The 27,094-nt window shown below is 41.3% G+C and overlaps 1 protein-coding gene and 1 long non-coding RNA gene across 4 annotated transcripts in view; both read right to left on the reverse strand.

Moving 5' to 3' along the window:
• LOC132540493 (uncharacterized) overlaps positions 1 to 27,094 on the reverse strand; it is a 1,042,170-nt gene that overhangs the window by 803,903 nt on the left and 211,173 nt on the right. The window lies entirely within an intron of this gene.
• Positions 13,788 to 27,094, reverse strand: part of UBE2V2 (ubiquitin conjugating enzyme E2 V2) — a 47,204-nt gene continuing 33,897 nt past the window's right edge. For all 3 annotated transcript variants that reach the window (XM_016192541.2, XM_007533002.2, XM_060198635.1), the window contains one exon: positions 13,788 to 14,674. In XM_016192541.2, the coding sequence (XP_016048027.1) occupies positions 14,528 to 14,674 (147 nt within the window). In that variant the 3' untranslated portion in view covers positions 13,788 to 14,527. The remainder of the gene's footprint in view (positions 14,675 to 27,094) is intronic.

A 27,094-nucleotide genomic window follows, 5' to 3' on the forward strand; every position in this document is an offset into this window, starting at 1 on the left:
AGAATGCCCTAGGTATCATGGATGTGTGCGCGGCATAATACAAATAGCACGTCCTCCCCAGAGACTGAAAAAAGAAAAATACATCTACGTTGTCTGACCATCTACAGCTTCTAATCTGTTTCTTTCCAGGACACTGTGAATGCACCCCCACCCCACCTCCTCCCAGCTGGATTTAGTACCCAAGGCCCTGGGTTGCCCTGGTTCCTGTCTCATCACATAAAGACAAATAACCACAACACATGTGCATGCTTTTTTTTTCTTTTCCTTCACACTGATAAAGTGCCCAACATTAAACAAATCTGATTTTTAAAAATTTCAGCTCACACGGTGTCGGGTGGTAGCACAGCGGCTTAAGTGCACGTGGTGCAAAGCGCAAGAACCTGGGAAGGATCCTGGTTCGAGCCCTGGCTCCCCACCTGTAGGGGCGTCGCTTCACAAGTGGTGTCTATCTTTCCCCTCTCTGTCTTCCTCTCCTCTCTCCATTTCTCTCTGTCCTATGCAACAACGAATGACAACAACAATAATAACCACAACAGGGGCAACAAAAGGGGAAAAAATGGCCTCCAGGAGCAGTGGACTCATGGTGCAGGCACTGAGCCCCAGCAATAACCCTGGAGGCAAAAAAAAAAAAATTCAGCTCATAGTTAGCTCAACGGAAAGTAAAACAAATAAATGTTGACTTTCTCCTATGAGACCGTCCTCATGGCAAAGCTCTCTGTGTCACATGTATGAGTGTTTTGCTCCCAGAATGCCAGGACAGCACATGTGCCTGTAAATAGCAAAGAAAGCTTTTCTGGAAAGCAGCGCGTGGCAACAGGTTGTGTCAAGCGCCTTTCCTCTCTGGGAGTGTTGTAGCTGTCAAGGTTGAGTTTCCCCAAATGGTCATGCTGCTCAGTCTGTTTATTTTCAACTTAGGTCACTTTTAGCTGCATTTTACATTCACCAACAGGATAGAAGACGCAGGATCTAAGTAATCTCTCCTCTGGAGCACTGCCAAGTCATACCATTCCTTGTAGGTTAATACTGCTTCTCTCAGAACTGCCTGTGAACCGCAGCCATGGAATACAAAGAACTATCTTAGTCAGACTGTCTTTCCCGAGATTGCCTTTTTTAGATGTCCCAGTCCTAGCACCCCATCAGCACCTCAGATGCCTTCTCTGCATTCAGGGCTGTAGGCTGGGCTGAGGTGCAGGAGTCAGCAGTTAGGTCCTCCGGGGTGACTCTCGTGCTCAGCATTAGAGAACAAAGCCTAGTGAGAGAACAGGAATCATTCCAAAAAATGAACTCTTGGGGGCCAAGTGGGGTTGCACCCAGTAAAGAGCATACTTTACCATGAGCAAGGACCTGGGTTCATACCCCTAACCACTGCACTACTAACCACTACATGCCCCTAACCACTACAGAGGGGAAATAGTCACCAGCTGTGAAATGCAGGGCAGAAGCTTCATCATGGGGATAGCAGGGCTGCAGGTATCTTTCATTCCCTCCCCTCTTCCTTCCCCTCTTTATTTCTCTCTGTCTCTATCATAAAAGAAAAAGTGGGAGTGGTGGAATCATCGTGCAGGCACCGAGGTTCAGCAATAATCCTGGTGGGGAAAAAAAGGTGGGGGGAGAGAAAGTCATAATGAACATTTGGCTGGAATGACTGCTCCAAGCACCTCTATTCATGAACAAAGAGGGACACAATACAAAGCCAAGAACTTTCTTGTTAGTACCAAACGAAGGCTGTCTTCCTAGTGTTGCTTAGGACAAAAAAGCAGAGCAGTTGAGTTTACTAACAAGTGGAAATGAACCATCTCAAAGTCCAGTATAATGGAGTGTTTAATGAGAAATATGATATCCACGCAAGAAAAATGAAAACACATGTTCATTCAAACTTCTGTGTATATATTATAAGGTGGAGAAAGAATTCAGTCTGCTAGAGCACCAGCACCAGCACACATGCCTGAGGCTCTAGAAGTCACAGGTTCAATCCCTGGCACCAATTTATGCTAAGCTGAGCAGAATTCTAATATCTCTCTCTCTCCCCCCCTCCCATTTCTTCCTTCTTTCTCACACAATAGATAAAGCTTGGAGGGAAAATGCACACACATACTTTTAACACTATTTATTTATAATAGCCAAGAGTTGGAAACATTCCAAATATCCATTATTCTAGAATGCTATGGGAGGAGATAGTGGCTACACTATCTTGTGAAAATTCTTTAAAAAACATGAGTTGTATGCTTTACGATTTTTTTGGCGAGAAATACAGACTTATTTAGAAAAGGTACCCATTAAAGGTGGACTGTGAGCTCAATCTCAGGAAGTGAGAAAAAAATACTGACTCAGGGGCCAGGTGGTGGCACACTTGGTTGAGTGCACATTACAGTGTGTGAAGACCTGGGTTCAAGTCCCCAGTCCCCACCTGCAGGGGGAAAGCTTTGCAAGCAGGACTGAAGGTATCCCTCTGTCTCTCTCCCTTCCTAGTACCCCCTTCACTCTTTATATCTTGCTGTTTCTATTCAATAAATAAATAAAGATAAAAAAATTTTAAGCTGACTTCAAGCTCCACAAGTGGTAGAAAGTATATTAATTACAAGAAAGGAAATAAAGAATAAGGGCTCACAAAGAAATCTTGGGCAGGAAGTCAGTCTGCTGAGCTTTCAAATGGTGAGGTTTAGGATGAGGGAGATAGCATAATGGTTATGCAAAGATACTTTCCTGCCTGAGGCTCCAAGGTCCTATGTTCCACACTACCATAAGCCAGAGCTGCTCTTTGCTCTGGTAAAAAATAAAATTAAAAATTTAATGGTTTTATTTTTGAAGCCATATAGCTGCTCAATGACAAATGAGTGGCTAAGAAAGTGGTGTATAGGGAGTTGGGTGGTAGCACAGCGGGTTAAGCGCAGGTGGCACAAAGTGCAAGGACCAGTATAAGGATCCTGGTTCAAGCCCCCGACTCCCCACCTGCAGGGGAGTTGCTTCACAGGCGGTGAAGCAGATCTGCAGGTGTCTATCTTTCTCTCCCCCTTTTTGTCTTCCCCTCTTCTCTCCATTTCTCTCTATCCTATCCAGCAACAATGACATCAGTAAGAACAGTAATGATAACTACAATAATAAAGCAAGGGCAACAAAAGGGAATAAATAAAGTATAAAGAAGTAGTGTATACACAGTGGAATACCACTTAGCTCTCAAAAATGATAGTCATCTCCTCTATTTCTTGAATATTCTTGACTGTTATTTGAATATTTCTTGAATAGAACTGGAAGGAACCATGTTAAGTGAGATAAGCAAAAAAGACATGGACAACTACCAGATGGTCTCACTTACAGGTGTAATTTAAAAAACAAGGACAGAGAGATGTAGATAACATAATGGTTATGCAAGAAACTCTCATGCCTGAGGCTCCAAAGTCCCAGCACCACCATAAGCCAGAGCTGAGCAGTGCTCTGGTTAAAAAAAAAAAAAAAAAAAAAAGCAGAAAGGGAAATCACAAAATCACAAAATGAAATTCTGGTTAACTGGCATATTGCACTAAAGCAAAGGACTCTGGGGAAAGAGGGCAAGGAGGGGCCTGGGGATGAGAGCTTTGGGGTCCTGGTGTATGATAGTGGAAAGAAAGAATGTAAGTTGGAGATGAGTGTTTTGCAGACCCCTATGACAGGGAGATGGCACCTGTACCCATGTATCAACAACCATACTGGAAACCATTTTAAGATGGTGGATTTTATGGTATATAATTTATGACTTTTTTTTTTTTTGCCTCCAGTGTTATTGCTTGGGCTCAGTGCCTGCACCACGAATCCAATGCTCCTGGAGGTCACTCCCCCCCGCTTTTTTTGTTGCCCTTATTGTTATTATTGTTGGATAGGACAGAGAGAAATGGAGAGAGGAGGTGAAGACAGGGGGAGAGAAAGACACCTGTAGACCTGCTTCACCATCTGTGAAGTGATCCCCCTGCGGGCGGGGAACTGGGAGGCTCTAACTGGGGTCCTTACCCCGGTCCTTGCACTTCGTGCCATGTGCGCTTAACCCACTGCTCTACTTCCAGGCCCCCCATGACTCTATTTTTTAAAAGAAGAGATGAGAAGTTGGAGATACAGATAGGGCAGAGACTCTGCATGCCCAAACATATCCAAAGGGATATTGTTCAACAATTAAATGACTATTTGAGGGGGTCTGGCGGTAGCGTAGCGGGTTAAGCGCAGGTGGCGTAAAGTGCAAGGACCCGCCTAAGAATCCCAGTTTGAGCCCCCAGCTCCCCACCTGCAGGGGCGTCGCTTCACAGGCGGTGAAGCAGGTTGCAGGTGTCTGTCTTTCTCTCCCCGTTTTCCCCTCCTCTCTCCATTTCTCTCTGTCCTATCCAACAATGAACGACATCAACAACAATAATAACCACAACAAGGGCAACAAAAGGGAGAGAAAAGTCTCCAGGAGCAGTGGATTCATGGTGCAGGCACTGAGCCCCAGCAATAACCCTATAGGCAAAAAAAAAAAAAAAAAATATATATATATATATATATATATATATATATATATATGACTATTTGAGATTACATGCATTCTTTTTCCAGTGGATCAGAGAAGTATTTGTCAATATCTGCATGATATGACTGCAGGAATGAATTAAACCAACAACACTTTGAGTTCAGTTTGTCACTTGTGCTAATCAGAAGAGAAAAATGACACAAGCTATCTCAAACATCTCTAACAGTTTGCAGGACAAGAGAGGAACTTAGCTTCTGACACAACAGGGGCCAGATTTTGACACTATCACTGTCCTCCATTAAAAAAAAAAGTGAGGAGGCCAGATGGTGGCACAGTCGATTAAGTGCACCTACCACCATGTGCAAAGATCCAGGGTGAGCCCAGCAATAACCAACCCTGGTGGCAATTAAAAAATGATAAATTAAATCAAATTAATAAATAAAATTATTTGGGTTGGACAGAAAGCATAATGGTTATGTAAAAAGACTCGTGGTTGAGGCTCTGAGATCTTAGGTTCAATTCCCAACACTATCATAAAGAGCTGAGAAATGCATCTCTCTCTCTCTTATTTTTCTTTCATCAAAATATTTTTTTAAATGATTTATTTTTTTCATGAAGATTGCAAGAAAACCAGAACACCACTCTGGCACATGCTATGCCAGGGATCAAGCTGAGACCTCATACTTGAGAAGCCAACACTCTTATCTGTGGCACCACCACTGTCGCCTCCTCCCGTCTCTGCTCCAGCTTGTCCTCAGCGTGGCCTCAGGCCCCAATGAGAATTATGCTCCTCATGTCAGGACACATCTGCCCCAGAGACAGCAATGACCAACATTCACTTTTCAGGTGAAAAAGAAAAAGCAGAAAAAGTCTACAACACCCTCTACTCCCAATCTGTTTCAAATTATATGTAAATCACTGCAACTTCAATCCGAGAGAGAATATAAATATTTAGAGACTGAGCTGATGCAAAGCTCTGGAAATCATCATGGGGTTTCTATGTTCACCTTTCTATGTTCAATCAGAGACTGAAGCTCAGAACACTGGTTTGTTTGACAGCAGCAGCAGGCATGCCTTTCACAGATCAAATAAGTTTCTAGCACACAGGTGGCTCATGATGTCACTATTCCCATCTCAGAATGTAGCAAGATTTACTTTTAACAGAACTGATTTTGACAAGTAGTTAAATTCTCCCTTGCCTGGGGGGGTGGGGGGGCGAATCTTGAAAGTCCAGAAATTAAAAGTATTTGGAGGCATCATTACATGAGAATTTCTCACTCAAAGGAAATGGCCTCTAGAAGAGGACCTGGTCAGGGACTCTCTCAGTTTTGACTGGGATGTGAAAGCAGACAGCGGCCCATGGCTGGCCTTCAGGTGACATTGGGCACCAGAAGCCAAAAGTGACTCATCTCGGGAAACAGAAGACAAGAAACCACTGAGGTCTGTCTGAAGCAAGGGAGCCTGCTGTGCTGCAGATTGGTGCTTAGCAGGGACTGATTCAAATCCCACCAACTAAGGGGACAGCAGGGGCATACCCAGTGGAATACCTATCATATGCAAGGGCTAGGGTTCAAGTTCCCCCGCCTGCACAGGGGAAGAAGCTTCTTGAATAGTGAAGCAGTGCTCTAGGTGACTGTTTTTCCCCTTCCTCTCTCAATTTCTCTCTGTCCCTACCCAAAAATAAAAGGAAAAAATGGCATGGGTGGTGGGGCCGGCCACTAAGATAGGTAGATTTGTCATGCAGACATGGAGTTTCAGCGATAACCTCTGTGGCAATATAAATAAATTAATTAATTAGCTAATTAACATCAGCCAGCTATATCCAAGCCAGACTGTTACCATATTTACATTACCCTGACTCCATCAAAAGGAAGGAGGAAGAGGAGGAGAAAACCCCATAGCCCTGCCCACTACCCATTGGGTTCCCTGGTTGCTGTGCTTGGTGCTGAGAGGAAAGACCCCCACCTGCAGGGGAAAGCTTCACAGGTGTCTCTCTGTCTCTCTCCCTCACTATCTCCCCTTTGTTCTCAATTTCTAGCTGTCTCTATCCAATAAATAAACATCATTTAAAATTTTTTTTGAGGGAGTCGGGTGGTAGCGCAGCAAGTTAAGCGCAGGTGGTACGCAAGGCCCGTGTTAAGGATCCTGGTTCAAGCCCCCAGCTCCCCACCTGCAGGGGAGTCGCTTCACAGGCAGTGAAGCAGGTCTGCAGGTGTTTATCTTTCTCTCCCCCGTCTTCCCCTCCTCTCTCCATTTCTCTCTGTCCAATGACGACAATATCAATAACAACAATAATAACTATAATAATAAAACAACCAGAGCAACAAAAGGGAATAACAAAAAAATTTTTTTTGGAAAAAAAGAGATCATTTGTGAGACCACACTCTAGATAAACTTCAAATAACACCTAGCACACTGAATTAAATGAAGAAACAAGCAAACCGAAGAGCCAAAAGGGGCCAGGTGATGACACACCTGGTTGAGTACACACACTACAATGCACAAGGGCCTGGTTCAAGCCCCTGGTCCCCACCTGTAGTGGAAAGCAGGGTGGTAAAGCAGTGTTGCGGATGTCTCTGTCTCTCCCTCTCTATCACCCCCTTCCGTCTTAATTTCTGGCTGTCTCTATTCAAGTAATAAATAAAAAGTTTTTAAAAATTAAAAAGAAAGCATCCTTAGCATGATCTTCTATTTTAGTGACTGTGTAGATATGTCTAGCTTTGTAAAGGGTAAGAACACAGGCTTGTACATTTTCATCAGTACAGTTTCATGCACTAAGTGTTCAACAAAAATTATTCAAGAGATAGTTGTGTCTTTAAGAATCTTTTTCTCCTTAAAGACATCCATGTCTGGGGCCAGGCAGTGGCACACCTGGTTAAGTGCACATATTACAGTGCATAAGGACCCAGGTTCAAGCCCCTGGTCCCCACCTGTAGTGGAAAGCTTCACAAATGGTGAAGCTGGGCCACAAGTGTCTCTCTGTCTCTCTCCCTCCTTCTCCCCTCTCAACTTCTATCTCTATCCAGTAATAAATAAATAACAATAAAAAACACAAACTTAAAAAAAAAAGAAGTCCACATCTTACTAGAGATTAAGAAACCAGACAATCAGATTATTTTATACTTCTTATAAGCTCAATTATTATCATTTGAACATCTCTGACAGTTATCACTATGAAGAACACTTTTTTATCCTCAACCCAAGACTGATAAAAAGTTAGGTTATAGGGAGTTGGGTGGTAGCGCAGTGGGTTAAGTGCACATGGCACAAAGCACAAGGACCAGCATTAAGGATCCCAGTTCGAATCTCCCAGCTCCCCAAGTGCAGGGGGGTGGTTTCGTAAGCGGTGAAGCAGGTCTGTAGGTGTCTTTCTCGCCCCTTCTCTCGATTTCTCTCTCACCTATTCAACAACAGCTATAACAACAATAACAACCACAACAAGGGCAACAAAATGGGAAAAATAGCCTCCAGGGCCAGTGGATTCGTAGTGCTAGCACTGAGGCCCAGTGATAACTCTGGAGGCAAAAAAAAAAAAAAGCCACCTATTCTGTAGCAGTACTTCAGGGCATACTCATATTTAGCATTAACAGATGATGTTTCCATGCACTTCTTTTTAGTAAATCATAGCTCTGCGTGGACATGAGCTGCCAGTGCACCCATTAATTTCATGATATTCTACCCATTCATTTTCATGTTTCTACTTTATATACAAAATACACACATTGCTAGCAACCAGAGTGATACCGTATTCTACCCTTGCCAAAATCTTATTAAAGGAAACCAGTGGGGGAAAATCCATGCTTCCTAAATCTGTGTATGAGTGTGACAGCTAGTCTCATGTATGTATTGGAACTTCCCCAGCTGCAGTGGTACCAGGACTAAAGCTGAGTCACATGCATGGTAAGCCATGCACCCTACACGGTGAGCTATCTGGCCCTGTTTTTTGTTAACATGATACTAGACTTTAACAATTCTAGTAGTATCTTCCACCTGCCTTCCAATTTTACAAATATAAGTAGCATGTATTTATCAGGGAATATTTATCATAAGTATTAAAAATTAAGATTAATAATCCATCTGCAAGTCAAACTAATTGATGGTCCTAGCCTTTATTTAGTCTTGGAGGTGGTAAAAGGAGAATTTAAAATTATTTTTCCATTTTTTTACACTCTAAAGACTTACATAGAGGGCCAGGCGGTGGCTCACCTGGTTAAGCACACATATTATAGTGCAAGGACCCAGGTTCAAGGCCCTGGTCCCCCACCTGCATGGGGAAAGCTTCACAAGTGGTGAAGCAAGGCTGCAGGTGTCTCGAACTTTCTCCCTATCTCCCCCTTCCTCTCAAATTCTGGCTGTTTCTATCAGGTAAATAAAGATAATTTTAAAAGATTTAAAAGGGGAGTCTGGCAGTAGCACAGCAGGTTAAGCGCACATGGTGCGAAGCGCAAGGACCGGAAAGGATCCTGGTTCAAGCCCCCGGCTCCCCACCTGCAGTGGGAGTCGCTTCACAGGCCGTGAAGCAGGTCTGCAGGTGTCTATCTTGTCTTCCCCTCCTCTCTCCATTTCTCTATCCTAAAAAAAAAAAAAAAAAGTTAAAAAAGGGCAGAGGATAGGTAGCATAATGGTTATGCAAAGAGTTTCTCATGCTTGAGGCTCCCATATTCAGTCTCCTGCATCACTGTAAGCCAAAGCTGAGCAATGCTCTAGTAAAAAATAATAGACTGAAATAGCATTTACCTCTACAAATGTTTATGTTCCAAAATCTTGTAGTAATACAAATACAACATATATCATTATTTAAAAATAACAAAAATATTTTTTAAATTACAATTTAAAAAATGTTAGTAATGTGGTCTGGGAAGTGGGAGGTGGCACAGTGGACACTGGGCTCTCAAGCATGAGGTCCTGAGTTCAATCCCCGGCAGCACATGTACCAGGAGTGATGTCTGGTTCTATCTCTTTCTCCTCCTACATTTCTCATGAATAAATAAATTTAAAAAATCTAAAAAAAAAAAAAAAAAAGTTATCAGGCTGGGGGTATGGATCAAGCTGTCAACTTCCATGCCCAGTGGAGAAGCAACTATAGAAGCCAGAACTCCCACCTTCTGCAACCTAAAAAGAATTTTGGTCCAGACTCCCAGAAGGGGAGAAATGTTAGGGGATGATGACTATAGAGGGTTCTGAAGCCCAATTTCATCAGGATAATGAGAGAAGAGGAATAAAATGGAAGGAGATTTGGAAGTAGTAGTAGGCATAGGTGTGATTTAAGAAGAGAAGGCAGGGCCATAGGAAAAAAACGGACAGATGACTATATATATAAAGTTATAGTTAGGGTGGGGGTGACAGCATAATGGTTATGCAAACACTCTCATGCCTGAGGCTCCTAAGTCCCAGGTTCAACCCCCCACCCCACCATAAACCAGAGCTGAGCAGTGCTCTGGTGTTTCTCTGTGTCTCTCTCTCTGCATCTCTCTCAAAAAAAAAATTAATAAAAAAATTTCAAAAAAATAAAGTTATAGGGGCCAGGCAGTGGTGCACCTGGTTGAGCACTCACATCACAGTGTGCAAGGACCCAGGTTCAAGCCCCTGATCCCCACCTGCAGTGGGGAAAAGCTTCACAAGAGGTGAAGACAGAGACAGGTGTCTCTGTCTCTCTCCCTATCTCACTCTTCCCTCTCAGTTTCTGGCTGTCTCTATCAAATAAAGATAATAATTTTTTTTAAAAAAATAAAATTATAGTTAAAAAGGTAACAGTCAATCCACATCCGTGATCTTGAGAGAACTACCATGGTTTCCAATGGAGGCACGGGGACGTGGAACTCTGGTGGTAGGTAAGGTGTGGAATTATACACCTCTTACGTAATTTTGTATATCACTAATAAAAATGTTAGTAATCAGAAATCACTGAAGCATAGCATTGGCCTAATAGAACAAGATTTTTATTTTGTGGTCTTTATTAATCATCCCCTGCAGTCTCATCTGTTAGGCCTTTAAACACATTTTGAAGGCAATTTTACAGCTCATTTAGGTTCATCACATACTCCTATAATCTTACTTTACAAAAGAAAAACTGTTTCAAAACTGCTCTTAGAAATGATGCTATAATTAAGAATATTAACCTCTTCCATGATCAACCAGTGTTCTTCAAGTGTCATATGCATCTTAACTGTGACATGCAAAATGAATTCTGCTTTGGGAACTAGCCGATTGGTGTGCAGATTTCTGCAGTGATTCATCGTCCCAAAAACAAAACAAAGGAAAAAAAAAAGGAGGGAGAGTAAATCTAATAAGATATATTTTAGAGGCTAAAAGGCTTCACAAAAATGGGATATGAAAATGAGAGACCAAGTAACCCAGTCTCTCACCCACCAACATTTAAAAATAAATGAACACTTTTCAAATGGTGCTTATGTCTGTGTTTGTAATAAGACACATACATGGAAATGTAGCTACTAGAGACTACTTCAGACTATCAGTAACCATCAGACCCTTGTATATGAATGTGATCCAATGTAATCCTCAATGATTGTATTGAATGTATTCTAAGGTAACAGTTCATACAAATCTATTTCAATAAACATGCACTAATTTTATGTATATATATTCTCTGACACTTGAAAAGAATTTTACACATCTTTAATTATTAAAATAGATTGATTAGCCATGTGGACTTTAGTAAGTTTAGACAAATTGTTATTGACTTGAGAGTATTACTGACCCAAAAAGTAGCTGTTTTAACATGGAAATTAATTTAACTAAAAAAAATTGTCATGGAATGTATGAGAAATTTTCTGTTATCTGACCACTTGTCTAATTTCTTCAGTGAATTTATCAGGGATATTTTCAACAAGATACACCTAGTGCTTTGAAATAAAAAATATGACATAAGAGATTTATGTCAGGGCTGGGTGGTGGCGCACCTGGTTAAGCACACACATTACAATGCACAGGGACCCAAGTTCGAGCCCCCAGTCCCCACCTGCAGGGGGAGAGCTTTGTGAGTGGTGAATCAGGGCTGCAGGTGTCTGTCTCTCCCCTTCCTTCTCAATTTCTGGTTGGTTTGTTTTTTTAAACCAAAGCACTGCTCGACTCTGGCTTATGGTGGTACAGGGATTGAGCCTGGGACTTTGGAGTCTCAGGCATGAGAGTCTCTTTGCTTAACCATTATGCTATCTACCCCCATCTGATTTCTGTTTCTAGCCAATAAAGATAATAAAAACAAAATAAAATGTTAAAAAATATTTTTTAAAAAGAGCCAGGCAGTGGCGCACCTGGTTAAGCACTCATGTTACAGTGTACAAGGTCGATGGTTCAAGCCCCTGGCCCCCATCTGTAGGGGGAAAGCTTCTTGAGTGGTGAAGCAATGCTGCAGGCATCTTTCTGTCTCTTTCCTTCTCTATCTTCCCCTTCTCCTCACTAATTTCTGTCTCTAGCTAAGTAAATAAATAAATATTAAAAGAGAGAGAGAGAGACTCATGTCACTTAGTAAAAGTACAGCATAAACGAACCTTCAATTCAGAATCAGCTCGAACCTTCAATTCAGAATCAGCTATTTGTCAAAGTGGATGATATACAGAATGGATAGAAATTATTCCTACTGGGAGCCAGGCGGTAGTGCAGCAGGTTAAGCTGGTGCACATGGTGCAAAGCGCAAGAACCAGCGTAAGGATCCTGGCTTGAGCCCCCAGCTCCCTACCTGCAGGGGAGTCGCTTCACAAACGGTGAAGCAGGTCTGCAGGTGTCTATCTTTCTCTCCTCCTCTCTGTCTTCCCCTCCTCTCTCCATTTCTCTGTCCTATCCAACAACAATGACATCAATAACAATAATTACAAAAATCAAAATGGAATAAATAAAAACCTAAAAAAAAAAAAAAGAAATTAATCCCACTAAGTATTAAAAGGGGGAAGAAATGTCACATAAAAATTTTTTAAAATGGTGTTTGGAGGGGAGTCGGGCTGTAGTGCAGCGGGTTAAGCGCAGGTGGCGCAAAGCACAAGGACTGGCATAAGGATCCCGGTTCGAACCCCGGCTCCCCACCTGCAGGGGAGTCGCTTCACAGGCGGTGAAGCAGGTCTGCAGGTGTCTATCTTTCTCTCCTCCTCTCTGTCTTCCCCTCCTCTCCCCATTTCTCTCTGTCCTATCCAACGACAACAACAATAATAACTACAACAATAAAAAAACAACAACAAGGGCAACAAAAGGGAATAAATAAATAAAATTAAAAAAATGGTGTTTGGATAGCTCACTGGGTAGGGCACATGGCTTGCAATGCACGTAACCCAGCTTTGAGCCCGAGCCAACCAGAAGGTGCCATGCCACTAGAGGAAGTTCTGGTCCTGTTGCTTCTCCCTCTCTATATATATATGAAGGAGAGGCCCAAGAGCCGTAAGATGATACATTCATGAGACCCTGCTCCACCAAAAAAAGATAAATGTAATAAAGAAAAATGGAATGGGAGGCCAGGTGGTGGCGCATCTGGTTGAGTGCACGTTACAATGCAACCCTAGTTCAAGCCCCTGGTCCCCACCTGCAGGGGAAAGCTTCACAAGTGGTGTAGTAGTGCTGCAGGTGTCGATCTCCCTTTCTATATTCCCACTTCCCTCTCAATTTCTGGCTGTCTCTATCAAATAAATTTTAAAAAATGGAATGGGGTGGGGTGGGAGATGGCATAATGGTTATGCAAAAACAAACAAACAAACAAAAAACACCTCTCATGCCTGAGGCTTCAAGGTCCCAGGTCAATCTCCCATACAAGCCAGAGCTGATTAGTGCTGTTAAAAAAAAAAAGAGGAAGAAAAATGGAATGTATATTTGAATAAGATTTGTATCTGTAATGCTGTACAAATTGCCAGATTTCAAACATCATCTTCATACTATTGCTGATTAGATCACATTCAAAATTAAAAGCCTTGGATGCCTCCTCCAAAAAAGAAATTAAACTTAGTTGTGTCATTCATTCTCTGACATACTCTGCAAGTTTGAGGTATACAAGCAGAATAAACAATGAAATGTGTGTATAAATCAAGGGCAGGGAACGTTTGGCCCATGGGCCATATATGTTCTGTGAAATCATTTGGTCTGGCCAGGCAAGGTAACCAGAGCTTTTCTTCATAGCAACAGTAACTGCTAATTTTTAAGTTGATGGTTTTGTATGGCCCACAAATGATGTTATAAATATCCACATGGCCCTTGGCAGAAAAGCAAGGTTCCCCACCCCTTATAGATGAAAAGCTACAATAATTCTCATTTTTGCTACTAAGAAAGATACTATACAATATATATATACAATATAATAGAAATGGCACAATTTCTGAAGACATGTTCCACATTTTATTTACATTTTAAGACTAACTTTACTTTCAAATCACATATCCATACACCTATTTCCTTTTTGTTGATTTCACTTCAACTTAAATGCATGGTTTGTCAAAGACTGTAAACAAATATTTACCATGTCTGTTACATGTAATACACAGGAACGGCGTCTAACAGAAACTCATCAACCTCCCCACAACATTTTTTATTATAAATACAAGTATCAAAACAATCCTGAACATACTTTTTGATACTACTAGTAGTCAGCACCCACACAGCTTCAAAAATCAGCACAATTTGTGACAATATGCATTGTACCTGCTACTTTAGACAATTTAAACTGCGGCTTTCACTGAGCAAGATGGCTAAAGCATGCCATTTCTGGTTTTCCTTCTTGAGAGTTTGACTTTTGTAAAAATACACCAGCTTCCATAGCCATCTGACACTTCTCATGCTTTCTTCCATTGTGTAAACCTGAATTCTATTCTGAGCACTCCAGGTTTATGCTTATATGACAGTGCCTTAACAAGGGGAAAATTTTGTGCTGCATTTCTCCTCCTGTTACCTGAAAACATAATGGGTGTACATATATTAATTATATCCTTTAAAATGTCCAGGTCATGTTTATCAGCTGGAATTCTTTCACTTAATGTGTGGGTATTTTGCATTGTGATATTTAATCAAGACATTAACATGAGTAGAAGGTTGTTGATTTTAAGACAAGTTTGAAATCCACTAAAATTAATTGTTGTATGTTTGTCCTTCTGGTGGCTGTGGGAGCTTCATATTTTCTTTGGACATCATTAGACGCCTTAGCTCTTGAAGAACAACTTTAATGCTATATGAATTTTGCCATTTTGCTAACACTGGTATGCTCCGTGCATCCACCTGAAAGGGAGGGGAAAAAAGGAGAAATTAACCACCAAGTTTAAAGTGTATGGGGCCGAGGGGTAGCACACCTGGTTGAGGGAAGATGTTACCATCCACAAGGACTCAGTTTCAAGCCCCATATTTCAGGGTGGGGGTGGATGCTTCTGGAGAACCAAAGCAGTCCTACAGGTGTCTCTCTCTCTCCTCCTCTATCTTCCCTTGCCCTCTTGATTTCTGTCTCTATTTTATAAATAAATGAATAAAATATTTTTATAAATTTAAAGTGCTATGACAACTATTTTAAATACCTTAAAAAGAAATGCTTTTAAAAATTCATTGTCGGGGGTCAGACAGTAGCGCAGTGGGTTAAGTGCACGTGGCGCAAAGCGCAAGGACAGGTGTAAGGACAGGTGTAAGGGCCCCAGCTTGAGTCCCCGGCCCCCCACCTGCAGGGAAGTCACTTCACAGGTGGTGAAGCAGGTCTGATGGTGTCTATCTTTCTTTCCCTCTCTCTGTCTTCCCCTCCTCTCTCCATTTCTCTGTCCTATCCAACAACAAACAACATCAACAACAATAATAACCACAAAAAGGCCACAACAACAAGGGCAACAAAAGGGGGAAAAATGGCTTACAGGGGCAGTGGATTCATGGCGCAGGCACTGAGCCCCAGCAATAACCCTGGAGACAAAAAAAAAATTCATTGTCTGGGGAGTTGGGTGGTAGCTCAGCAGTTAAGCGCAGGTGGTGCAAAGTACAAGGACCGGCGTAAGAATCCTGGTTCAGGCCCCTGGTTCCCCACCTGCAGGGGAGTCGCTTCTAAAGCAGGTCTGCAGGTGTCTATCTTCCTCTCCCCCCTCTGTCTTCCTCTCCTCTATTTCTCTCTGTCCTACCCAAAAACGATGATATCAATAACAACAACTACAAAAACAAGGGCAACAAAAGGGAAAATAAATAAATGTAAAAAAAATTTTTTTAAATTCACTGTCTGGCTTTTCCCCCTTACAAATGTGAACATTAATGAAATTACAGGCCCAGAGATGAAGGAAAATGCTCCTTTAACAGGTAAGGAGCTTTGGTAATCAGAAATAAACTTAGACTAAATTACTACAGTATATTTACCAATTCCTTTTTAATGAGACAGGATCAGAGGCTACTCTCTGTTTGCAATACCAATATTCTGAATCTTGCAATTACCACACAGTGGGGATTGGGAAAAACTACACATCCAAATAATTTTCAGAATTTCTCCTCCAGTGCATTTTATGTGGTATACTATTGATAATTTAGTATTCCACTGTAGAAGCCTTAGAGAATGGAGCTGGAGCTACTTCAAAGGGAACTTCCAATATTAAGTGGTTCTCTATAAGACCCCACTCCCAGGGCTTCACACTCTGTGACCTCATCCAACTGGGTATCATGTACTCCATCTACCCTAAACCCTAGCATTTGTAAAAATAATCAAATTTGGGGCCAGGAGGTGGGAGCAAAAGGTTAAGCACACACACTACAGTGCCCAAGGACCTAGGCTCAAGCCCCCAGTCCCCATCTGCAGAGGGTAAGCTTTGTGAATGGTAAAGCAGGGCTGCTGGTGTCTCTCTGTCTCTTCCTCTCTATCTCCCCCTCCCTTCTTAATTTCTCTGTCTTTATCCAATAAATGAATACTTTAAAAATAATAATAATAAGGAGTCGGGCTATAGTGCAGCGGGTTAAGTGCACATGGCATGAAACTTAAGGACCAGCGTAAGGATCCCGGTTTGAGCCCCCAGCTGCCTACCTGCAGGGGGGTTGATTCACAAGCGGTGAAGCAGGCCTGCAGGTATCTATCTTTCTCTCCCTCTCTCTGTCTTCCCCTCCTTTCTCCATTTCTCTCTGCCCTATCTGGCAACAACAACATCAATAACAACAATAACCATAACAATGATAAAAACAACAAGGGCAACAAAAAGGAAAATAAATAAAATAATAATAATAATCAAGTTCAATTATTTAACACCTCTATTGTCTGGGTAGATTACAGGAGAGCACAAACATGAAGGTGTTCAAAATATTTCAGAAGAAGCCAGGAAATTTCATATCTAGAGGAAGATGTAAACTAAATGCCTGTGAAACTTAAGACTACCTGCATGTACAAGACTATGTACAGGGTGAGGAAAGACCCCAGACAGCCATACACTCACACCTATAGCTAATCCTAAGCAACATCAATCACTGGAGTATATATATCATTTTAATAGAATAGGGAATAAAAATGAATAATTAAAAGTCACACACAAAACTATTTGACAAAATCCAACAGTATTTCATGATAAAAACATACAAGGGGCTGGGTAGGTGATATCCAGTGAAGCACACACATTACTGTACACAAGGACCAGGGTTCAAGCCCCCACTCCCCACCTACAGGGGAGGACACTTCACAAGCAGTGAAGAAGGTTTATGGTGTCTCTCTTCCTTGCTTCCTCTCTATTATGTATCTAATGTATCTGTCCTATCTAATAAAAATAGAAAAGGGTAGGGGGTGGCCAATGAAGCAGTAGATTCATAGTGCTGGACCAAGCTGCAGTGATAATTCTGGTGGCAAATTAATTAGTTAATTAAATATATTTAAAAAACAGATAACAAGCTACTAGAAAGCCAACAGAATTGTTCAACTTTGTAAGGGGCATCTAACAAAAACATATAGTGAGTATCATACTTAATGGTGAAAGACTGAATGCTTCTCTCCTAAGGCCAGGAACAAAGAAAGAATGTCCACTCTCATCACTGTTACTCAACAATGTACTGGAGGTACTAGTCTAGCAATCAGAGAAGAAAATGAAATAAAAGGCATCCAGATTTAAAAGGGTAGAAAAGATAAAACTACTTGTAGTTACAGATCATGACTTTGTAAGTAAAAAATTCTAAGGTATCCACTGAAGAAATTATTAGTGCAATAGGCAAATACAGCAAGGCTGTAGGATATAATATCACACAGCCTCAAAAAACAGTTGTATGTCTGTATACTTGCAAAAGAACACCTGCAAATAAAATTAAGAAAACAATACCATTTAGAATAGAATAAAATTTAGTAAAAATGTAACATTTATATACTAAAAACTACAAAATGCTATTAGAAGTTAAAGATTTAAATAAGCACAAAACACCTCTTCAGTTGTCCCAACCATCATGCTAGACCCACAACTGCATCATACACAAAAATGCAAAATGTGTTGAGACCTAAATTAAGACATGATGTTAAAACTATTACAAAAGAACTGAAGTCTTCTGACATTAGATTTGTCAATAATCTTAGCCACAGCACCTAAAATACATCTGACAAAAGAAAAATTTAAATAGTTGCATCATAAACCATACCATGAAGAAAAATAAAACAACAAAAAACAGGATAAAATAATTATATGAGGGATCAAAGAGATAGTTCAGCATTAGAGCATAGGACTTGCATGTTTGACGCCTCAGGCTCAATCTCCAGTAATGCCATACACCACAGCTGAGCAGTACTCTGGTATGCCTCTCTCTGTGTATCTTGCTTAGCACACAAAAAACAGGGCAAAAGTTGGAACATGGTAGGCAGTCAGTTATTATGGACAGCGTGCTTGTGCTCCTCCATTCATGTTAAAATCCTAACCCCCACCCCCAAAGGAGGAGATCTGTGTATGGGCTAGACCATTGCTGCTGCTGCTTTTTCTTCTTCTTTTTTTTAAATATTTATTTATTCCCTTCTGTTGCCCTTATTGTTTTACTGTTGTAGTTATTATTGATGTCATTGTTGTTGGATAGGACAGAGAGAAATGGAGAGAAGAAGGGAAGACAGAGAGGGTGAGAGAAAGAAAGACACCTGGCAGACCTGTTTCACTGCCTGTGAAGCAACTCCCCTGCAGGTGGTGAGCTGGGGGCTCGAACCAGGATCCTTATGCCGGTCCTTGCACTTTGCACCATGTGCAATTTACCCTCTGTGCTACCACCCGACTCCCTAGACCACTGCTTCTAATTAATACAATATTGGGATGTCATTCTGATATTCATGTTATAAGAATATCCTGGCCCCCATGCTATCAGTTCTTGCTCTTACTCCTTTGCTTCACAGAAGCCAAGTCATGGAGTATGCCAGAGAAGCCTGCATAGCAAGATAACAATTGATCTCTTGGCAATAGCACACAAGAAGCTTCCAATACTCTACAGAGAACTTAATCTTGAGACAGAAACAAAAAGTGAAGCTGGAATCTGATCCTTCCATTGCTGGATATCCGCATGATCCCACAGCACAGGATGACATGCTGATTAAACCAAGTAAAGTTGCACCAACATTCCTGGCCTACCGAAATTGTGAGATCACAAATATTTGCTACTTCAAATCACTTTTTAAAATAGTGATTTTAACACATGTAGAACCTGAACTGGAATTGGCATATTACACCAAAGTAAAAGACTCTGAGGGTGGCGGGGGGGGGGGGGGGGGTACAGGCCCAAGAAGGATGACAGAGGACCTGGGGGGGTTGTATTGTTATATGGAAAACTGAGAAATGTTATGCATGTACAAACTATTGTATTTACTGTGGAATGTAAAACATTAATTCCCCAATAAAGAAGTTTAAAAAATAAATAAATAAAATAGTGATTTTAAAATAGAAAAAGTTTCTGAATAGACATTTCTCAAAAAAAGGCCAATAAGTATGTGAAAAGGTATTCAAGATCATTAGTCTAACCAGTGAACTACAAATAAATGCACCTATTAGAATGGCTAAAATCAGAAAGATAGATGGCAATAAATATTAACAAGGGGGTGGGAAAGTTGAAGCCTGCAGACACTACAGATGGGAACACAAAAGTGAGATATGTCACTTTATAAAGTGATCTCAGGCTGGGGAAAGCATAATGGTTACGCAAAGATATAATTGATACAATCATGCCCGAGGTTATAAAGTGCCAGGTTCAATCCCCAGCACCAGTAATCTGGAAAAAAAAAAAGAACAGCTTAGATTCAAACTAGGCTCCCACCACTTTGGAAGAAGCTTTGATGCTGTGGTGTCTTTCCTTCTGTCCCCTTCTATCTGAAAAAAATGCCAGTCCTGAGAGCCCTGGAAAAAACAAAACAAAACAAAACAAAACAAATACTTTGGCAGTTGCAAAAATAAAGAAAAGAAAAGAAAAGAAAAGAAAAGAAAAGAAAAAAAGGGAGGAGGGTAGATAGCATAATGGTTATGCAAACAGAACTCATGCCTTTGCTGGATAGGACAGAGAGAAAAGGAAAGAGACGGGGAAGACAGGGGGAGAGAAAGACAGACACCAGCAGACCTGCTTCACAGCTTGTGAAGCGACTCCCCTGCAGGTAAGGAGCCTTTGGTGCCAACCGAGATCTTTACACTGGTCCTTGCGCTTTGTGCCACGTGTACTAACCTGCTTCGCTACCGCCCGACTACCCCTAAATAATTAAAAAAAAAACACAGAAAACAACTTGCATACAAATGCTCCTAGCAGCATTATTCATAATAGCCCAAAAGTACACTTCCAGACCTTAAACTATATTATAAAGCCATCATCATCAAAACAGCATGGTACTGGAACAAAAATAGGCACACAGACCAGTGGAACAGAATTGAAAGCCCAGAAGTAAATCCCAACACCTATGAGCATCTAATCTTTGATAAGGGGGCTCAAAGGATTAAATGGAAAAAGGAGGCTCTCTTCAATAAATGGTGCTGGGAAAACTGGGTTGAAACATGCAGAAGAATGAAATTAAACCACTTTATCTCACCAGAAACAAAAATCAACTCCAAATGGATCAAAGACCTGGATGTCAGACCAGAAACAATCAAATACTTAGAGGAAAACATTGGTAAAACACTTTCCCACATACACCTCAAGGACATCTTTGATGAATCAAACCCAATTGCAAGGAAGACTAAAGCAGAAACAAACCAATGGGACTACATCAAATTGAAAAGCTTCTGCACATCCAAAGAAACTATTAAACAGAGAGACCCCTCAAAGAATGGGAGAAGATCTTCACATGCCAGACATCAGACAAGAAACTAATCACCAAAATATATAAAGAGCTCAGCAAACTTAGCACCAAAAAAGCAAATGACCCCATCCAAAAATGGGCAGAGGATATGAACAAAACATTCACTCCATAGGAGATCCAAAAGACTAACAAACATATGAAAAACTGCTCTAGGTCACTGATTGTCAGAGAAATGCAAATTAAGACAACACCACCTCACTCCTGTAAGAATGGCATACATCAAAAAGGACAGCAGCAACAAATGCTGGAGAAGATGTGGGGACAGAGGAACCCTTTTACATTGCTGGTGGGAATGTAAATTGGTACAGCCTCTGTGGAGAGCAGTCTGGAAAACTCTCAGAAGGCTAGACATGGACCTTCCATATGATCCAGTAATTCCTCTCCTGGGGTTATACCCCAGGGACTCCAAAACACCCAACCAAAAAGAGGTGTGTACTCCTATGTTCATAGCAGCACAATTCATAATAGCTAAAACCTGGAAGCAACCCAGATGCCCAACAACAGATGAGTGGCTGAGAAAGCTGTGGTATATATACACAATGGAATACTATGCAGCTATCAAGAACAATGAACCCACCTTCTCTGACCCATCTTGGACAGAGCTAGAAGGAATTATGTTAAGTGAACTAAGTCAGAAAGATAAAGATGAGTATGGGATGATCCCACTCATCAACAGAAGTTGACTAAGAAGATCTGAAAGGGAAACTAAAACCAGGACCAGATCAAATTTTAAGTAGGGCACCAAAGTAAAAACCCTGTGGTGAGGGGTAGACATGCAGCTTCCTGGGCCAGTGGGGGGTGGGAGTGGGCGGGAGGGATGGGTCACAGTCCTTTGATGGTGGGAATGGTGTTTATGTACACTCCTAGCAAAATGTAGACATATAAATCAGTAGTTAATTAATATGAGAGGGGGAAAATCAATTGTATGTCTCAAAGTTTCTCAAAACACAAACTGAATCTTTTTAATATATAGGCTGTGTATTTGATATGCGGACTCTCTCAAAAGCCTAGACCAAGTAGATTAGAAGCATCCAATAGCACAGCTATATACAAGATACTGGATACTGTACAGCAAACCATAACAAAAGGACTTTTCAAAGTTAACCCAATTAACAAATAATGTGATGATAACATTAACTATCGATTGTCTTTTGGAACCCTAAGACAGCAGGAACCTCACATCTCCACTATAGAGCCCCTACTTCCCCCAGTCCTGGAACCCTTGGATAGGGCCCACTTTCCCGTATGCATCTCCCAATCCAAACCAAATAATATTGCATCCGCCGATCACAACCTAACCAACGCAACAATTGCCACCTCAACATGCTTCACCTCAGAATGTGTCCAGAGACTTCACGTGTGGAATGATAACCCTTCAGCTTCATTACTCGGGTGAGACCTTTCCTTTTATAGTACACTCTAATTTCATCTCAGGTAGTTCACTTTCTAACAAAGTCCCATAACCTAGATATACACCAGTTTCTGTGAGAGAGAGCTTATGTTCACACGTACCCATAAACTACTGCAAAATATATACCTGAAAGCAGAAGTACACTAGAGTTTGCAGTGAGTACCTCCCTAACACTTCCTCTCCACTATTCCAAGCCTGGGATCCGTGATTGCTCAACAAATTGTTTGGCTTCGTATGTTAACTCTCTTTTCAATTACCAGGTTCCAGATGCCACCAGGATGCTGGCCAGGCTTCCCTGGATTGAAGACCCCACCAATGTGTCCTGGAGCTCAGCTTCCCCAGAGACACACCTTACTAGGGAAAGAGAGAGGCAGACTGGGAGTATGGACCGACCAGTCAACGCATGTTCAGCGTGGAAGCAATTACAGAAGCCAGACCTTCTACCTTCTGCAACCCTCAACGACCCTGGGTCCATGCTCCCAGAGGGCTAGAGAATGGGAAAGCTATCATGGGAGGGGGTGGGTTATGGAGACTGGGTGGTGGGAATTGTGTGGAGTTGTACCCCTCCTACCTTATGTTTTTGTTCATTAATCCTTTCTTAAATAAAAAAATTTTTAAAAAATCACTGAAATATATATATATATATTTACTTAAAATCAGTACCCACAATGACCCTGGGTCCATGCTCCTAGAGGGATAGAGAATGGGAAAGCTATCAGGGGAGGGGATACGGTATGGAGATTGGGTGGCAGGAATTGTGTGGAGTTGTACCCCTCCTATCCTATGGTTTTGTTAATGTCTCTTTTCTTAAATAAAAAGTAAATTTAAAATAAAACCAGTGAATTGTGTGGTATGTGAATTATATCATCTTCATAATAAAACTACTTGAAAATAGAAAAATAAATTTAAAATAAAACATATATTACTGAAACAAAAAGAATATCATGTTAATGTATATAAAATGTTTTAAGGAGCAGGCAGTGGTGCACCTGGTTAAGCGCACATATTGCCATGCTGAAGGACCTGGGTTTGAGCCCCTTGGTCCTCATCTGCAGGGAGAAAGCTTCACGGGTGGTGAAGCAGGGCTGCAGGTGTCTTTCCTCTCTGTATCTCCCTTTCCACTGTCTATAAATAAATAAATAAAAAGACTAGCAACTTTATTAACCTAAATTTAAAGACTCCATAAGTGAACACGGTTTTAAAATAAGTGGAGAGAATATCACGCTATTTCCAAAGCAGACGCAAACACTTCCAGCTGCAAAGTTAAATGATAGTGAGGAAAAAAAAGCACAAGAAAATAAGTATCTTGTCACAATAAATCTGCATCTTATCAGTTTGTATTATTCTACAATAACACCACAACTCATAGCAAAAAGCACTATGTTTCATAGTTTTAACTGCCCACATGGCATACATAATTTAGCCTAGTTGTATTAAATAAATACAAACCAGAACTACTTAAGCAACACCCATAAACCAAAGGGTACTTATATGACTCCAAAATATATAAAGTTATCCTGGCACAATTTTCACTGTTAGTATGTAATTCTGTGCTCTAAATTATTATAAAAATCAAAATTTAGGGTTAGCAAGAAAGTCAGTATGCCTGCACTGTCATACACCTAATCCAGGTTTGAGCATGGATCTCATCCCTCCTCCCCCAATCTCTATCTGAAAAATTGGCTTTAGAGTAAAGCCCAGGCAACAGTAACAAGTTATAATTTACATTCATAGAGAGAGAGGCCCAAGAGGTGGTGCAGTGAGTAAGGTGCATAAGGTCCTATATTCAAGGCCCTGCACCATCTATATCAGAGAAATGCTCTGGGTCTATCTCCATCCCTCTCTCTTATGTTAATAAGTACATCTCTTAAAAATAAATTTCTGGGGAGCCGGGCGGTAGCACAGAGGGTTAAGCACACATGGTGCCAAGCACAAGGACTAGTGTAAGGATCCCAGTTCAAGCCCCTGGCTCCCCACCTGCAGGGGAGTCGCTTCACAGGCAGTGAAGCTGGTCTGCAGGTGTCTTTCTCTCCCCCTCTGTCTTCCCCTCCTCTCTCCATTTGTCTCTGTCCAATCTAACGACGACATCAATTACAACAATAACTACAAATAACAATAAAAAAGGGCAGCAAAAAGGAAAAATAAAAAAATACATAAAAAATTAGTTAATTAATTAACTTCTGGGGAGCTGGGCCAAGTGGGTTAAGCGCACATAGCGAAAAGCACAAGGACCGGCGTAAGGATCCTGGTTCGAGCCCCTGGCTCCCCACCTGCAAAGGGGTCCCTTCACAGGCGGTGAAGCAGGTCTGCAGCTGTCTGTCTTTCTCTCTCCCTCTCGATTTCTCTCTGCCCTATCCAACAAAAACGGCAACAACAATAACGATGAAGATAAACAAGGGCAACAAAAAGGGAAAAAATTTTTTTTTAATTCTGGGGGGGCTAGGCAGTAGCGCAGTGGGTTAAGTGCACATGGTGCAAGTGCAAGGACCAGCAGTTCAAGGCCCCGGCTCTCCACCTGCAGGGGGGTCGCTTCACAAATGGTGAAGTAGGTCTGCAGGTGTCTGTCTTATCTTTCTCTCCTCCTCTCTATCTTCCCCTCCTTTCTCAATTACTCTCTGTCCTATCCAACGATGACAGCAATAACAACAATGGTAAGCAACAAGGGCAACAAAAGGGATTTGTAGTGCAGGCACCGAGTCCCAGCGATAACCCTGGAAGCAAATAAATAAATAAATAAATTCTATACTTTAACCAAGAGAAAGACACCTATTATATTCACTTCCTAACAAAACCAGTCTTTTTTTTTTTTTTTTTCCTTTTTTCCAAATCCCCATTCCAGCTTAGCAACATGAAATGGTGAGAATCACATTCACAGGGCCCTCATACACATACACAGACACAATCCTACAGAGAGCAGCTTGGCAATATTCAATCTAGTGAAAACAAACTCCATACTGCAAGGTGTCTGTCCTTAACATAGTGTTATTCAAGGTTTGTTCCAGCTTCAGGATTTGAACAGATTTTTCACTGATCCATGAAAATGAGAAGTGTTTACAGGGTTCTACAGAAACTTGAAAGAGAATTTTTTTTTTTTTTTTTAATAACAGAGCACTGCTCAGCTCTGGCTTATGGTGGTGTGGAGGACGAACCTGGGACTAGAGCCTCAGGCAAGAAAGTCTCTTTGCATAATCATTATGCTTATCTACCCTCCCTCCGCCTGACAGAAATTTATATTTTTTAAAAGTTTGTTAAAAAAAAAAGGTTGTATTTACTGTTTGAATGTAATTTTTCTAGGTCCTGGGAAGCAATGTCCTATGGTACATTCAGAACACTGCACTAGAGTGTTCACTGGACAGTCATTTTAGTGAAAACAAACTAAATGACTAGAAAGTGAATAATGTAAAAAAATATTTTTTAAAAATATTTTATTTAGTTTTATTTTAATGAGAAAGAGTAGATACAGAGGGAAAGATACTGAGAGAAAGAGACCAAAACACTGCTCAGTTCTGGCTTATGGTGGGGCTGGGGATTGAGTAAAAAATCTAATAAGGTAGTCAGGCGGTAGTACAGCGGGTTAAGCGCACGTGGTGCCAAGCGCAAGAACCAGCATAAGGATCCCAGTTCAAGCCCCAGGCTCCCCACCTGCAGGGGCGTCATTTCACAAGTGGTGAAGCAGGTGTGCAGGTGTCTTTCTCTCCCCCCCTCTGTCTTCCCCTCCTCTCTCCTTTTCTCTCTGATCTATCCAACAATGATGACATCAACAATAACAACAATTATAACTACAACAATAAAACAAGGGCAACAAAAGGGAGTAAATAAATATTTAAAAGAAAGAATTTAAAAAAATCTAATAATCCACATGGCTCAATGTGAATGTATCTCAAAAATCACTGACATACAATTCCATGCAAAAGGCTAAGACCTAGTTGGCTGCAGCATGGCTGAAAGTGCCAAGAAATTCAGAATTGTTGGTAAAATAGGAGGGATACTTTATGTTTTCTTCAAGAAAATGGTGAAGACTAAATCAGCCAGCCAGCATGTTCCTTCTGTGACAAAACCAAGATGAAGAGATGAGCTGTGAGGCTCTAGCACTGTGGCTCCAGCAAGAGAATGGTAGATGGTGGTGCCTTTACTTGCATATTGCTTCTGCATTAACAATGAAATCTGCTATTAGGAAATGGGGAGAAAAGAAAGAAGTGAGGTCAGGTGGTTGCACACCTGGTTAAGAGCACGCATTTACAGTGCACAAGGATCCAGATTTAAGCCTCTGGTCCCCACCTGCAGAGGGAAAGCTTCATGAGAGGTAAAGCAGGGCTGCAGGTGTCACTGTCTCTTTTCCTCTCAACTTTCATCTCTATCCAATAATAAATGGAAGTATTTTTGGGAAGGAGTTGGGCGGTAGCAGAGCGGGTTAAGCACACGTGGCATGAAGTGCAAGGAACGACATAAGGATCCCAGTTCAAGCCCCCGGCTCCCCACCAGCAGGGGAATTGCTTCACAGGCAGTGAAGCAGGTTTGCTGGTGTCTTTCTCTCCCTGTCTTCCCTTCCTCTCAATTACTCTCTGTCCTATCCAACAATGATAGCAATAACAACAATAATAACCCATCAATAAACAACAAAGGCAACAAAATGGAAAAAATGGCCTCCAGGAGCAGTGGATTCATAGTGTAGGTACCAAGCCCCAGCAATAACGCTGGAGCCAAAAAAATTTTTTTAAAGAGAGAAAGAATTGAAAGACCAGAAGTTTTACCATTTGATACATTATTTATGACTTATTTTAAAAATTACCCTGGTAGATTGCAAATTTTATTTGTTCTTTTTTTTTTTTTTTTTTTAACCAAAGCACTGCTCAGCTATGGTTTATGGTGGTGCAGGGGATTGAATGTGGGACTTTATAGCCTCAGAAGTCAGTTTGCATAATCATTATGTCTAGCAGATGGAGACTTGTCTCAAGTGGCCTCCCCCAGGGCTCTGTTCTGGCTCCTACGCTATTTAATATTT

The sequence above is a fragment of the Erinaceus europaeus genome, chromosome 1 (assembly GCF_950295315.1).
Source record: "Erinaceus europaeus chromosome 1, mEriEur2.1, whole genome shotgun sequence".
Classification (NCBI taxonomy): Eukaryota; Metazoa; Chordata; class Mammalia; order Eulipotyphla; family Erinaceidae; genus Erinaceus; species Erinaceus europaeus.